This window comes from Manacus vitellinus, unplaced genomic scaffold, assembly GCF_001715985.3.
Source record: "Manacus vitellinus isolate BGI_N305 unplaced genomic scaffold, ASM171598v3 scaffold_79_pilon, whole genome shotgun sequence".
Classification (NCBI taxonomy): Eukaryota; Metazoa; Chordata; class Aves; order Passeriformes; family Pipridae; genus Manacus; species Manacus vitellinus.
In genome coordinates, this window is record NW_021940812.1 from 936,711 (window position 1) to 953,229 (window position 16,519).

At 41.1% G+C, this 16,519-nt stretch overlaps 1 protein-coding gene across 1 annotated transcript in view; it reads left to right on the forward strand.

Annotated features, from left to right (window-relative positions):
* Positions 1-16,519, forward strand: part of DPP6 (dipeptidyl peptidase like 6) — a 250,442-nt gene that overhangs the window by 156,602 nt on the left and 77,321 nt on the right. Inside the window, exon 8 of the mRNA XM_018084951.2 lies at positions 10,132-10,252. Within this exon, the coding sequence (XP_017940440.1) occupies positions 10,132-10,252 (121 nt within the window). The remainder of the gene's footprint in view (positions 1-10,131; positions 10,253-16,519) is intronic.

The following is a 16,519-nucleotide window of genomic DNA, read 5'->3' on the forward strand; positions in this document are numbered from 1 at the left end:
AAAGGAAAAATTTTGGAAATGTGTCTCTATATCACAGAAATGTCATTACTCCTCTAGTCCATTATATGGGACTTTATCTCAAGTACTAGTTTTGCCAGTTTGGGATTGTCTCTGAAGACCTTTAAACCTACAAGATCTTACAAACTCTACTGATTTCCAAAGAGAGAATCCAAGTGGGATTCTTCCAATAAAGTTTCTGAACAGGCCAAAGTCTACACTCCTGAATTCCGGAGCTTAATGCTTTTTTTTGCCATGATATTTCCCCTTGTGACCCTGAACTTCACCACTTCATGGTCTGTGCAGCCTCAGCTGCTCCCAGCTTTCACCTTCCTCTGTAGTTTATCCTTGTTTGAAAGTGTGAGGACCAGCAGAGCATCTCCCTTCATCAACTCCTTGATCAGTTGTGTCAGGACAATGTCATCTATGCCCCCCACAGACCTCCTGGGTTATTATGCCCATGTTGTTGACCCTTCAGCAGATAATGGTTAAGGTCCCCCATGAGGACCAGGGCACTAGAATGTGAGAGTTCTTGCAGTTACATGAAGAAGTAACTGAAGATCTTGGCCAGTCAGCTGGCAGCAGATGCTCACCACAACATCACCCACACCTGTCTGCCTGCTAATCCTGACCTGTAAGCTCTCATTTGGCCCTTCATGCATCACCAGGCAGAGCTCCAGGCACCTTTGCTGCTCTGTTGCATAAAGGGAAGCTACTCCTCCTTGGTATCTTGGCCTGTCCTTCCCAAAGAGCCTTTATCCATCCATCACAATCCTGCAGTGTGAGCTGTGCCATCACGTCTCTGTGATCCTATTGGGATTGTAGCTCTACAGCTGTACACAAGCCTTAATGAGATTAGCTCAGTTGGTAGGAGCACAGTGCTAATAATGCCAGGGTTGTGAGTCTGATCCCTATAGAGGCCGTTCACTTATGAGTTGGAGTTGATGATCCCTGTCCATACCTTCAGAAACTGGATTGCTTCCAACTCAGAATATTTTGTTATTCTGTAATTCCTCCTGTTTATTCCCCATGCTGCAAGCATTAGGATTCAGGCATGTAGAGGTATCCAGCTGTGACAGTTTCCTTGGAAAAATATGAAAACTTTCTTCATGGACTTGTGTGCTCATCTTCTCCTTCTTTTTGTGCATTGTTTGAGGTAAGCCTCCTTGAGCCCTGTTCACCAGAGTGTCTCTTATCCACATCTACCTTTTCTTTTTAGCATGATCTACCACTTCCAGAACTGGGGCACTGAACTTGGTCTGTAGCTCCAGCTCTGTCAGCAGATCAGGACCCTTCCTCACAGAGCCTGAAGTCACCACTTTCCAGCCTTCCCCTTCTCAGGAGTCTCCATTTACCAGCACAGTCATCTCAGACTCTGCCTGCCCCTCCTTTCACACAGGGTTTCAGAGAAGGTCCTTTAACAGCCTTTTTGACATCTCTGGTGTTGCAGAGTCCTCTGACAGTCTCCCACTGCTTCTTCACTTCCTTCACCCCTACCCACCTCCTGCAGGCAAGGTGACCATCTCCCCCAGCCCTAGAGAGAATTCTCCTCCAGATCTTGAGACCCACATCCTGCCTTGGCAGTTCTTAAGATGCTGTTCATGGAGCTCTAGACACTGTTCATAGATATAGAAAACGTTTCTTTATTTGAAGACATGTAGGAATGCTTTTTCATTTTCTCTGACTTAGTCTCTGTTGATCACATGTGATGAAAGCAAAATGAAGCTCTTAATGTTTATTTCACAAGGGATATAGGTAATTTCCAAGTACATGTGGCTAAAATCAGGAGATCTGGACAATTTAAAAGTGGTGATTCTGCTGCATTTCCTTTCCTAGATGTGTAATCAAGGCCACTGAAGGTAGCAGATTTTTTGTTTGTCTTTTATAGTAAATCTGATGGCATCTTTGCAGAAACAGTTGCATTTCCTTTCACTGAATTGATTTCCATGCACTTGAGCTGTTACACCACTGATGTGTCCAAGACTTCAATCCCCAATGAGAAGCCATGACTGTTTTTGATGTGTTTGTGGATCAGCACAATACTTATATGCATCAGTCCATACTACTGTATTCTCTGGCTTTAGTGGTCCCCTGGGGTTATTTCAGCTTTCTGTCCTAAAAGCTTTCCTGCAGAATCATTTTAAACTGATGTAGTCCTCATTTTGGTCTAAACATCACCTTTGCCCACCTCTGGGCAGGTTAAAGTTGAATTAAACTAAGTTTTATCTGTTTGTGGCATACCTTCAGAAACTGCTATGCCCTCTAAATCCTTGCTGTCTTAAGGAGTTAGCTTCTTACTTTGAATTAAAGCCCTGGTATGAAAAGCTGAAACTGTAGCCTTTTCTGTCAATTATTTATCAAGATGTGATTCTCTGCGATGTGCTGATTGTGTGGAAGAGTTTCATTGTTTCATCACTGGTCTTAATAATAACATTTTCATTTTGTAAAGAAAAAGATTTGATTTAAAAATTCTTTATCTGACTCCTCCATCATAATTGCTATCTGCCTCTTTCTTAAATTGTGAACATGAACTGATTGATGGAGAGAATGAAAATATTTTGAAGTTTTTTGTCTTAACATCTTTTTTACCACCTGTTATCAAGCTATATTTAAATGGCAAGAAGAAAAGCCTAATTAAAATACTAGATCTTATTATGTAAGCTCACTGGTGAGGAGCAGTTTATGGTTTTATTACCCTTTTTTGAAGAACTGATAGGAGTTGGCGTAATCATGTCATATGCATTAAGAACAACACTAATGACAGAATGCATTAATGGAAGCTATTTGAACATCAGAGTTTGCATATTATGAAGTTCAAAAGAAGAAATTGGCAGAATATTCATTAAATAATGCATAGTCAATCAGCAACAAGCTTTAGAACTGATTTTGAATTGATCACACATTTTTCTGCTAATGTTGATGTAAGAGCAATAACAGAAAAATGCCAAGACCTTTCTGGTACAATGCTCATCAGATTTCCTTGATATTACAAAATGAAAACACAATTACTGTATCTGCTTCAAGGTGCTACATGGCTGAGGATGGGCATGCTAATTCTGTGTAGTACAGACAAGTTTTAACTTGGACAAACAGCAGGGAATCTTTCTCTCTGCAGCTTTTCATTTTCACAGTCCTCAACTTCCAGGTTTCATATGGCACTGGAAAAGCAAAACTGTCATGAGAAGGGATGTCTCCAAAATATCTAGATGGAATTAGAGGGCGCTAGAAATGGAGAGGAGAAGGGAGAGGTCTTTCTCCATGTGCGTTTCCAGGAAAAGCTTGATTGTAATCAAAATTACTTGTGTTCATGGTCTGACACTTCCAAACCCCATTTACATGCCATGACTCTGTTACAGACTTCAACCAGCTATTTAGCATATAAATAAAGGCATAATACTTTTCTGCTTCCTAGACATATTGGAAAAGCAAATCTGTGTATTTTCCTGAGTCTTTCAGATCAATGTGATGGATAGCACCATATAAATATGTAAATAGTTAATATACAGTTCAGCACAAGATGTTCCTATCATTGACACACAAAAGAAAATGAATAGGAATTAAGATATTTTAAGGAAGTTGTCCTATGCTGAAAAGTTAAAAAAAATGTCCTTGATTAAACTGTGGTATTGTTGTAGTGGGTTGACCTTGGCTGGCAACCAGATGCCCACCAAGCTGCTCTATCACACCCCCTCCTCAATGAGCCTGGGGAAGAAAATACTATGAAAAGTTCATGGGACAGGGAGATCACTCACCAGTCACCATCATGGGCAAAACAGACTCGACTTGGGGAAATTAATTTAATAATTTACCAATTAGTTGTAACAGAGAGGGACAGTGAGAAATGAAACAGAAATAAACACACCTCCCCTCCCCACCACTCTTTCCTGCTCCTGGGCTCAACTTCACTGCTGAATCTCCTGCCTCCTCCCCCTGAGTGGTGCAGGAGGAGGGAGAATGGGAGTAGCAGTCAGTTCAAATCACTTCCTCTCTGCTGCTCCTCCCTCTTCAGACTCTTCCCCTGCTCCTGCGTGGGGTCCTTCCCATGGCAGACAGTCCTCCACGAACTTCTCCAACCTGGGTCCTTCCCACGGGTTGCAGTCCTTCAGGAACAGGCTGATCCACCATGGGGCTCCTGCAGAGAACCTTCTCCACTGACTGTGGTGTCTGCAGGGTTGTTTTTCTCACATTTCCTCACTCTTCTCTCACATATCTAAACCCAGCATTATTCCCTTTGATAAATACATTGTCACAGGGGCATTACCAGCATCCCTGATGGGCTCAGCTTTGACCAAAGGCAGGTCAGTCACTTTACACGGATTTTTTTTTTTACTAATTATGCAAAATAAATATAAGCATTTATGAGAGATGCACAAAATTTTGAAATTATCATGTAATTTTTTTTAACTCTTCAGAATGCACTCACAGGTAAACTGGTTCTTCAACAAAAGAGCAGAAAGAGAGAAAAATAAAAGAGGGCTTTAACATTAAAACCAGAAAACAATGAAGTACATTATGTGGGATAGGGAGAGACTAGCATGTTCATTTGTAGTTCTATTTCTCCACTCACTGTGTCTTCCATTTGGTGTCTGATCTTTTTAAGCCTCAGAGGAAACTTGAAGAGATTCTGGATTTAAAACAGTGTCAAGCCAAGACTTTGTGCCTATCTATACATGAAGGCCAGTTCTTGTTGATCAAACTCTCCGTGTTAAATGGCCAACCTTTCCATGTTATCTATTCTCATAGATAAATCCTGTGGGCTCACCTTGCAGTGTGGAAAGCTGTCTTTTAATGTGTAGGAAACATTCACACTTCTCAATGTGCTAATAATTTAAAGTAATAAGCACCTAGGCATTAACTTTATGCTTGGAGATGCTAAATTTGAGTGATGCAGCTCATTCAGTTGACAAGTTATACGTGTTAGAAATGGGGGGGGTAAAGAGAACATAAACTTAAACTGCCACCTTACAGCTGGAAAATAAATAGGAGCAGTAAAAATGCAGATTAGTGCACATGAATTTATTTTCCTTTGGTCTCTGAAGAAATAGGAATTTCACGCACCTCTTTGGCTGGAAGGAAGGTGGGTTGAACAACTGTAAAAGGAGATGTAGTATTCACTTGCTCAAAATAATTGGTCACTGTGACTTTTGAAGTGTTCTTAAAGAGATTATTGTCATTGCATTCCTGAAAAGGTCCATAAATTAATCCATTTAAAAGTACCGGTACTTTAATTACCACAGCATAATTACTTAATACCACTCTGGGTCAGTTTGGTAGAGAGCACTGCTTTAGAAGCCCTTAAGCAGTTGCAAAAACATTTTAAAGAAATCCTCCTTAAATCAATCAGTGTCGTTAAGGCTCTTGTGTGTTTGAAGTGAATAAAGTTTAATTTGTTGTCAGTTCAAATATTTTCCTTACTGTATAAATTTCTTTTACTGGATGCTTAATCTTTGACTTCTCTTCCCATCTCAGGCTTGTGGTCCAATCTGTCTAGTATTTCTTTCTCCAATAGTTGTGTCACACAAGGATGTCAAATGGTTTGAAGTCATCAGTTCTAACACAAATTGCAAACAGAGAGAGATTTCTTCCCAGACCACAGGAATTAGTGGTGTGTTGATACCTGAGGCTAAAGTAGTTGTATCTGAAAGTTTCAGGTGGCATCCTGAGCCACATAAAGCCAACAGCAAAATCCCCATTGATTTTTATTACCCTGGGATTAAGTGAATGCATTTAAAAACCCCAAAACTTTATCTTAATCCCCTCAGATGTTCTAGTTATTTTTGTTAAGTGTATAATCTTTTGAGCATCTGTTATGACATCCAGCAGAAAGAGAAGGAATTGCTTGTCTTTTGTTAGACCCAGTGGCAAGGAGTTCTACGTGTTAATTCCGATTTCATATAGGAAAAGTATTCTAGGTTTCTTTCATTTTTCTATTGATTGGAGAAATAAAATGGTGAGAATTTTCCTTTTTTTTATGTCCTGTCCATTATCTTGTACAAATTAAGTCCCGGTTTATTCTATAGAGTCAGCAATTTCTGTTTTTTCAATCTATATATGGGTGTTTCCATTCCTCTTACTTCTCTCAGAATATCCTCTCTTTCCTCTGTGTTGAATGTGTCACCATGAAATCAGACATGGTATCCAACATGGGGATCTGCCTGACTTAGCACAGGTTGACTTTCCATGCCATTAGTTGTGCTCAGTTTTGGATTTTAAGGCATATATATTGCAAGAACATCTGGGGTAAAGTCTTGCTCAGGTATGCACACCAAAAGAGAAGACACCAGAAATTTTGACTCTGGTCTTTGTCTCCTGTACAGAGAATCATAAAACTGAACTTTACCCCTCCTGTCATCATTTTACGTTTGACTAGAAATGCTATGTAAAACAAGCATAAAAGAATGTGAAAGTAGTGTCTGTACATATTTTTTATTATTTTTCTTTACTAAATTTTCTTATCCTCTAATTAGCTGACAGGATTGATCATTTGATAGAAAGCACTGCTTTGATGTCATAAAACCAAAACAGTAAAAAATACTATATAGGTATTTCATAAGATCACCAAATATCTTTCAAACCCAGAATGTGAAGTAATCCAAAGACATTTCTTTCTTGATGAATAACGTGAAGTTCAAAAGCTTTTTCTTAATTTATAAGATACATTACACAGAAATCTTCCTTGTGCTGCTTCAGTTATCTTTTATCTTGATTATGGTTGACATTTTTAGGGTACAAGGCACTGTAGTTAGGAGGATAATTTTAAATTCTCTATGAGGTGCTGCAGTTTGGCTCTGAATTATATGGGAGACAGTCTGAAGTCAGAGCACTATATTATTTTTCCATTGCAGCTACCAGATACCTCATACAGCCTGATTAGTGCAATGAGGCTTTGAAAGACAAAACAGTGAAGACAGAAAACATTCCAATGCTTTACAAGGGGAAGGGCAGGCACAGGTTGTCAATCCAACTTCTTTGTTTTTCCTGTAAACTCATATAAAATTTGATACAGTACAAAATATTGTTAAACCTTATTTTGCTGGAAGAATCTGGGCAAGGGAAGGGTTGCACCACTTGAATAACTTCACTTGCTTGTGTGCCTGTCACAGAACAGCTCCCACCCAAGCAGACTCAGCACATTTAGGGCTCAGACACAGAGATTTGGATTTATTTGAGTCCAAAGTATCTTATTCTGCTTAACCTTCCTGATTGTTATGCATATTTAAGCTTCAACAACCCTCCCATATGCAGACTAGCTAACACATAAAATTCTTTACTTGGAATCCCTTATCTGGCTCCTCTGTTTACTAAAATTCAAGGAGAAAGTAGTATCTTCCACAAAGTATTTTCTACTTTCAAAACCTATGAATTGAGTGCAGCTCTTCTTAGCTTAAAAGGAAGAAGAGCAAGCTACAGTTTCAGTCATAAGTTTTACCCTTAGGCAAACTCACTATAACTGCTGCCAGAATTAAATTAGGATGTATACTTTCTTCTGGAATCTTTCCAGCTCATCTTTAGGTGAAACATAAACTGTAAAAGGATGTGAAACAGAAACTGAAAGCAAGTATTTTTCACAGTTCTGTCTTTTCATAACATGAGAAATTGCATTCTAGTGTCATGGTAAGGATACATAATATTTATTCCAATATCTTCAAGTGTATAAAAACACATCTGTAAATGTCTACTAAATTATGGTAACAGTTTGTCTTTCAGTCTAAGTAGCTTTCTGATACCCTGTTCAGTACATCTTTGCAGTCTGAGTAGAGTTTAAAAATATTTTAAAGACAGGGATGGGGAGCAGAATGAAGCCCCCATAATCCAAGGGGAAATGGTTGGTGACCTGCTACACCTCTTAGACACACACAAGTCTGCGGGGATCCACGCAAGGGTACTGAGGGAGCCGGCAGAAGTGATCACTGAGCCAACTTTCCATCATTTACCATTAGTCATGGCTAACTGGCAAGGTCCCAGTTGACTGGAGGTCAGCAAATGTGATGCCCATCTGAAAGAAGAGCTGTATGAGGGTCAGCAAGGTGAAATACCGAGTCTTGCACTTGGGTCACAACAACCCCCTGAAGCACTACAGGCTGGGGGAAGAGTAGCTGGAAAGCTACCTGGTGGGAAAGGACCTGGGGGAGCTGGTTGATGTTGGCTGAACATGAGCGAGTGTGTGCCCAAGTGGCCAAGAAGGCCAATGGCATCCTGGATCAAAAAATAGTGTGGTCAGCAGGACAAGGGAAATGATTGTCCCTCTGTACTCAGCACTGGTGAGGCTGCACCTCAAATCTTGTGTTCAGTTTTGGGCCCCTCACTACAAGAAAGACATTGAGGTGCTGGGGCGTGTCCAGAGAAGGGCAACAGAGCTGGTGAAGGGTCTGGAGCTCAAATCTTATGAGGAATGGCAGAGGGAGCTGGTATTGTTTACCCTGGAGAAAAGGAAGCTGAAGAGAAACTTTTCCTCAACTGCCTGAAAGGAGGCTGCAGCCAGGTGGGGGTCAGTGTTTTCTCTCAAGTAACATGTGATAAGACAAGGGTACATGGCCTCAAGTTGTACAGGGGTGGTTTATATTGAATATTAGGAAGAATTCCTTCACTGAAAGGGTTTTCAAGCATTGGAACAGGTTGCCTGTGGCAGTGGTGGAGTCACCACCCCTGGAGTTATTTAAAGTGCGTGTAGATGTGGCACTGAGGGACATGGTTTAGTGGTGGGCTTGGCAGTGCTGGGTTAGCAGTTGGACTCAATGATCATAGAATTGCGAAATCATAAAATGGTTTATGTTGGAAGGGACCTTAAAGACCTTAATGGTCTTTTCCAACCTAAATGATTCTGTGATTCTATGATTCTACCAAGAGCAGGATGCAGTTGACTTTGGAGTGAGGGGACAGGAACTGTGTCATTGGTGACAGCGAAACACTGACCAAAGCATTTAACCACGTTATAAAGACTGATGCCACAGAAAAATATTTTTATATAATGGCTGGCTAAAGCACTGATCAGCATTTAAACACCTAAATGAAGAGCCTGACTCATGGGAGCATTCTTAGAGCAGTAGATCTAATGATTGAAAAAATTTTCTTTAAAAGAGAATGGGGGGGTTATTTAGGAGTCTTATGTTAGATTGCCTTCCTGACGATCTTGAATTGAAATTTTTATGATTGATAAGAATTTTATATTTCTCAATTCTTCTCCAAGATGTATTTGCTTTCCCTCAGACAGCACCAGCTTTGTGAGAAGGTGTTTGCAGAGGCAGGCAGAGGTAACCAATGGCAGTCCTTAGTGTGAGCCTGCCCTTGGCTTCCCAGGGAGCTGTGAGATCCCATGACATTTTGGTCATGTAATCTTTCAGCAACCCGAATCCACTAGAGTCTTGCAACATGAGGGAGGAGGTTTCCAAATATGGGGTGGAGGTTATTGGCAGCTGCATCCATGCTGGCAGGGAGGTGAGACCCCATGGCCTTAGTCCCACCTACCCTGGCTCCTGGAGGAAGGGGACCTGGGAACTGGGGAAGGGTGGGAGGTCTAGCACACCCCTTTGTGTCCTTGGAGCATAAACTCCTGCTCCCCAGATGAAACACCAACCTCTTCATACTTGGTTGCCCAACATGGTACAGTCACATAGACTATCCCTATTCAATAGCAAATGTTATCTCCTTGGATCTGCATTAAAAACAAGATTCAGATTTATCTAAAAGATTGCCAACTGTGTTTTAAGGAAGCAGGAGCAGTTGGAAAAAAGCAAGAAGCCATTTTCAGTAACCAGTTCAGTCAACACGTAGCATCAGCATCAGCTCTGCAAACTGCTACTGTGTCCTAGACCACTTTTTCAAAATCCTGAGTGCCGGCATTCTTCATGTCATGCCCTCTAACTGCACTGTTCAATTTCTGAAACAAAGACAGGAGTGAGGAACATAAAGCTTGTACCAAAGCATCAAGGCTTCAGTTTGTTGTAAAATAGCATCTTTCTATTACCTGATGGCATTGGAAGCAAGTTGTGGAAATCCTTTTTTTCGGACAAAAGACACTCTAAAAATGTGAAATGTGATTTTGTGCTGCCAATTATTGTAAAAGCAAAATGCAACATTTTATAATGGAGCCACTGCTTAATGCTGTTCTCTTTTTCTTTTTTCCCTTCAAATCAGATATTTATCTTTGAGAATAACATCTATTACTGTGCTCATGTGGGGAAACAAGCCATCCGAGTGGTCTCCACAGGAAAGGAAGGTGTTATTTTCAATGGGCTCAGCGACTGGCTGTACGAAGGTAGGACACAACATTTAGGGTAGTAGTTAGTCATGAGTTTGAGTTACACTCTAGATTTACAGAATTGGCTGGATTAGACATCCAGCATTGCATTTCTGGGGACTGGTGGAGCACGGAGCTGAAAATCTGCTATTCTGATGTGCTGGACTGGAAATAATGTGAAATGATGTCAGAATTCTGTTTTCAGGCTGTTTTCTTTCCCTTAATCCAAAGGTAATAAATGACTGAGCTTTAATGAACAGAACTGCTTCATTATTTAATGGCCCCTGCAATCACTTATAGATGTGACAGTTTTCAAATCACAAAAAGGACAGAAATGGAGAGGGGAAGGGGTTTTATTTTAAAGGAAGAAGCGAGGAAACAATTGTACTTGATTATCTGTTTTCCACAGTGCTAGGTGGGCCCTGGAAGCTGCCCAGATCTTGCTACCTAAAAAAAAAAAGATTTCTAAAATCAAACAGGTTCTCCCAGTAATTGGCTTCTTTCCCTTGAAAATGAGCCTGACAGGGTAGAGGGTCATCTCTGAAGCACTGCTTTGATCCTTTCAGCTGGCAAATGGCCATTTAGGTGTCTGTGAGCAGCTGCTTGCAAAGTGATCTCATCTGCTCCCCGGCTTAGGAAAGGATCCATGCTATCCCCAGTTCTTCTGGGCTTTTAAGCTAATACTGTATCAGAATTAAAATTTTAATATATACATATAAATATAACAGGCAGACAACGTGCATCCCTCTCTGTTGCTATCTAATGCTGAGAGCAGTTCCTTCTCACAAGGATCCTGGTTTTTGGACCTGGCAGTGTCTCTTTCCTGTGAGTTTCCCTCTAAAGTCACACTTTCTCCTACAGCTCCCATCATAGTTCCAAGGTTTTTTTACCTCTACAGAGAGAAAGTTTCCAGACACATCTATTAAGTCTGTCCTGTTGACTGCTCCCAGTTTTCTTGAGGCTTAATAGAACAGAATAGGTTGCAAGATGCCAGTTGCCATTAATTGGTGCAAGAATATGAATCACTCCTTAAATTACTCTGTATCCCAGCTAAGCTGAGAACATCTAACTCAAAAATTATGGAATTAAAATAAATTACTTTATTTGCCACTCTCTAAGAAGCTGTTTCCATAAATCAGTGTACAAATTCATCAAACACATCAGTGGAAAAATCTGATAGCAGTTTATTACATTTGATATTTAAATGTGTCTTTACACTGTACCACAGAATATTTGCAAGTAAATTTCTTCCTTGTGAAGGACACCAGAGGAGTGGCTAAGAAGTTACAAAATGCTAATTTTCTTTCACTTTTTTCTTTATGTATTAATTTGCTGCAGCAGTTGTGGGCAGGCCTGTTTCACTCTGTAGGTCAAATGTACCTACTAATACCACCCACATCTTGCTGATAAACATCATTTAGTACATAAGGATTTCTTGTAGAGTCTCACACACAGCACCACGCTGAGAGGAGTTTGTCAAGCCCGTGAACTCCAAGCACACCAGCAAGCCCATGATGGCACTTGTTTTGCTGACACACATTTTTATTCAATTATAGGATTGCTCAGGCAATTTCTTGGCTGACATTGACTTTCACGTTTGTCCTTTATAATGAACTTGCTTGTAAACTTTATGTTAATGTACCAGGGTAAGAAATGAATGTATGATCAAATAGAGTCTGATTATCCCAAGCCAGGTTCTGTAACCTCTCTGTGAGGCACGAGCAGATTAGAACCACTGAGCCTGCTATTCACTGGGAGTATGTTTTGAAGGAATTAAGAGATACCATCCCTTTGGAAATATCAGTTTGTGTCCAAATACAGTTTATATTGAACTAAATAATTCTCTTACTTCACAAGCAAGGCGTAGAAGGTCCTACAGGAAAACCCGACATATAAACGTTCCCAAGTAGTGAGGTGCAGAATCCAAAATCAAATCCAGAGCTGAACAGTGTGAGCTGAGCTCCTTCTCATGCACCACGTCACTTGTGCAAACTTCTTGGAGATAAAGCTGGGACCAGCATCGGGGCTGAGGACTTGTGGCCGATGCTTGAAAAAAGCTGAGGGGCAACAGTGTCTACCATGTTTAGAGGGATCTACCACGTTCAGATGGATCTACCATGTTCAGATGGATCTACCATGTTCAGATGGATCTACCACGTTCAGATGCCAGCTGTCTACACGCATGGATGGATGGAGCAGGATCCCAGAAGAAGTTGGGTATTGCATGGTGGTAAATGGATAAGGAGCACTGAGAGATGAGGGACACCTCCCCATCGGAGTCCATGGGAATTCAGGTGTCGTTGTCAGTGAGGCTGAAGCTTTGCCCTGGCAGAAGCTGGGACACTCTGCCAATACACTCTTATCAGTGCCTTTGTTTTTCCAAATTTTCTTCTTTTCTTGGGCACCACCTCTTCACCGGGATAAACTGGAGCAACATTTTAAATCCATACCTACCTGACTCGAAATGCTTGAAAACTGGGCAAAGACTTGAATTTGCCACCTCAGGGCTCTTTTTCCTCTTCTCACGCTGCCGTTTGTAGACGTGCCTTCCCCACCTCCCTGACGGAGCTGGGTGGGATGCTCAGGCCCGTGTTTGTTTGCACTGCTGTCGTCTCAGCGAGCCACCGGGATGGATGCTGAGCATATGTGGAAATCTCGTTCCATCTGTGCAGGCATCTACAGCAGATAGGCTGCTAAGGAGCTGCGAGAAGCGGGATCGCAGAGAGTTCAGCGCACTCCTCTTCCTCACGTGCTCTTTTTGCTGCTGAAGTTGGTGGCCCCTGGCAGCGACAGCCGAGCCTGCTCGCAGCACCCGCCTGGTTACTGTGACAGCTCACAGCCTGCTTCTCGCTTTCCCTGAATGCAGCACAGAAAATAACAAAACTCGGTGTTTTCTGTTTGGAGAAGCTGATTTTGAATGTCTTTTGTTGTACGTAGCAGGAGCACATCAACAACAATCCTCCCTCCCCTTTCTGTGAGCTGTCTTCATATCACACTCTGCAAATGGCAATCCCAGCAGTGACACCCTTTGGGGTGACTCCTTCTCCTCCTTCTCCTCCTTCTACTCGTTCTACACTTCATATGAAAGGTAGACCTGGAGGGGACACTTTTCTTCATAACTTTTGCTTTTGTCATTGCTTTTGTCACAGCAGAATAGATGCACTGTACTACTGATCACAGGTTTTTACTAAGTCCAGAAGCAGAGCAGATCTAGAGTAGAAGTGACAGACTTTCTGCCCTGGAAAAATGCTGAAGTTCATTTCAATTCAAGTTAAACTCTACTTTTGTAAGTCTGCCAAAGGGGAAAAAATTTCTTCGAGGTATTTATGCTGATCTGTAGACTTTTGATAATATAGTGAAAAACATTTCAAATCAATCAGAGCTTAATCTACTTAGTGCATTTAGCTGGAAGGTTATAGATTGATACATAGATTACTGTAACATGAAAGCATAGATTAAACATGGGTTTTATTACTAAAATAAGCATTGACAATGTTTTCACAGTCTGACTGAACATTTTCAGAGCTGTGCCTGATAGATGCTTACACTAAAATGGAGTAATATCCTATAAAAGAGAGTTTAAAGTTCTGCAGCTGAAATCAGCTACACATTTAAATGCATAGCAGCAGCAAAGAGTGGTTTATATTTCAGTTTGCTGTATGATCATTGTTGGTTTGAGAATACGTTTCAGCAAAAATGAATCTTAAAGATAATTTTAAAACAGGTGCTGGTATAGCACAAAGTACTTCCAAAGCAATAGGATAAGAGTATTTATATGTTCTTTATATAAATAGTATTTTTTTAAAACTAGTGTACATTTAAAAAGTAAAGCGCAGGTAAAACTCATTTCATTTAAACACTTAATTGGGGCACTCTTCCACAGGAATCAATTCTGATCTAGTGTAATAATTAAAGTGTCTTCATTTGCCACCAAGCACTTAGAGAGGCTGTTCAAATATTGTGAGGAAGGGTGACAGCAAGGTAGTCTGACAGAAGTCACCTTTGTGATCCCGTTAAGTGACAAAGAGAAGGTTGAGATGTCCCTGTGTTGCAGTTTGGAAGCTCATTAAGCTTAGGATTGTGTGATGCTGAATCCTGGGGAATGGGGCAGGAGGACTTCCCTCCATACTGGCACGTTACTTCCAGGCCAGGAATACCCCAGCAGAGCAATTCAGTGTCCTGTTAGCAGGACAGGGACCTTCTGTGGGATGCACTGCTTTAAAGTCCCAGTGTGGTCTCCTTTGAGCCAGTGTGTGTTCACAAATATAGAGAGATAACTTCTGGAATTATGCTCTACTGCTAAGTGTGTGCTTGGAAATTATGGAGGAGCAGCATGTGGCACAGTGGTGTGTGCTGCTGCCACTGGTGGGAGGGGAAGGAAGGATTTTCACCTATAGGTGGTCCTATTCCACCCATATAGTGTGAAACTGAGGGGTTTCCCTGTGTTTTGCTGCATGTGCCCACAGTTGTAGGAGTAGAAACTAGAAAAACTTAGAAACTATTTTGCAGTTGGGTCTGTGGGACACATTTTTGGGTTTCAGGGACTTTGGTTGCAAAAGTAAGAATTGCATGTGAGTTACCCCCTCATCTCATGTCACCGTCAGAGGATCAGAAGGGTTTGTCCTGGAAGTCTCTAAATCTAAAGATCATCTCAAAGAGAGCATCCCCATTCCAGACTTAGTCCTGACACCATGGCTGTGACGTCTCATTTGCACATCTCCTAATCCTCATGTCAGAGGGAACAACATCTGGCAATGAAACCTCAGCCCCGGCTGTCATGGCACACGTTTAAAACTCTTACACAAGATGAGCTACACGCAGCCATCACTTAAAACTGATATCTGCTTTGTTGAGCTTAATGCACATTGGCATTGCTGTGCTTTATTTTTGGCTAGGAATCAAGAGGAGGAGGGGGAAAAAGACTTTTTTTTCAGAGATAATTCCTGTGCCTTATTAATCTTCGTTTTGCCTGCGTCTTGCCTGATCACCAACAGATCCTCTAACGTGACTTCGCAGTGACACCTGGTGGGGGAGGCCAGGATGTCATCGTCATCAAGACAATGAAACTGCAGAATTTTTTGCTGCAAGATGTAGTAAAGGGCCCCAATTTCCCCTCACGTAAGTTTCCCTGAAACCCTCTCTGAGCTTATGGGAACTACACATCCAAAGCTCCTGGCTGATTCATGCTAATAGTGCTTCTGTTCCTTTTCTAGACTTTATAAAGAGAGGAAAGAGAACACAGTAATAAAGAAAAATCTTTTCCATAATTTAATCAGCATCTCACAAAAAATATCAGAGGGTATATTTAGAGCATGTATGACTGGTCTCAGAAGAGCAGCGCCTGGTAGGAGCTGCCAAATCAAATATCAGTTATTTTGAGCAGTACCTTTTATGCTTATAGTATTTCATGCAAGTTAAGTAGACATATGTCTTAAGTTTAGAAATATTAATTCTGGGACTCTGGAAGAAGTCTCAGTGCTGGGAAAATGCTCAGTAATTCTGCTGCAGCAATGCCTTAACTAATTTGGTGGTGTGCTCAATTTTTCATTGTATAATATGAGAATGCTGTTTCTGCTTGGAAACAGGAACTTTGATGATCAAATTATGCCTGAATTTGAAAAGGGACATTCATAATTAGTCTGAAAGCAAGTATGTCCTCAAGTTCCTGTTCAGTGCCACCAGAGAGGGAGGAGACATATCCTAATATTTCACAGTCAGGGTTAACCTTTCCCAATAATTAGTAGCTCCAAGACCTGTTGGGGGAGGTTGAGATGAAGAATTAGACTGAGTCATCACTGCATTTTTTAAGATACTCTGGATAAATAAATCTCTTTCCATGCAAAAGCCAGTGCTCCAGACAGCTAAAGGCACCAACCCTAATGGGACTATGAAAGATTCCTTTTTGGCAAGATATGTGAAGAATCATTGGGACAGAGATTATAGATTTTAATTTGCTTTTAAGAACTTTCACATTATGAGTCACAAAGAAAATATTTCATAGACATGGATAATTTTGCAATTCTACACAGCTGCTATGGGGTGAAGGGAATATGGGAAACATTTGGAACTGGGAAATGGCATCAGATAGGGCCACAAATGCACTTCAAAGCTAACAGCCCTTAGTTTGCCCTCAAGTGCATGCTGATGTTTTTCAGGGTTTTTGGGGAAGCTGCATGGAATTTGTTCTCTCATTTGTGTGCTTGTTCAGGCGAGGTAGCAAAAGCAGTGTGGTGCTTGGGTGACATTGTCACCATATTAAAATAGCAAGTTTTTCTCTGTTTTGCA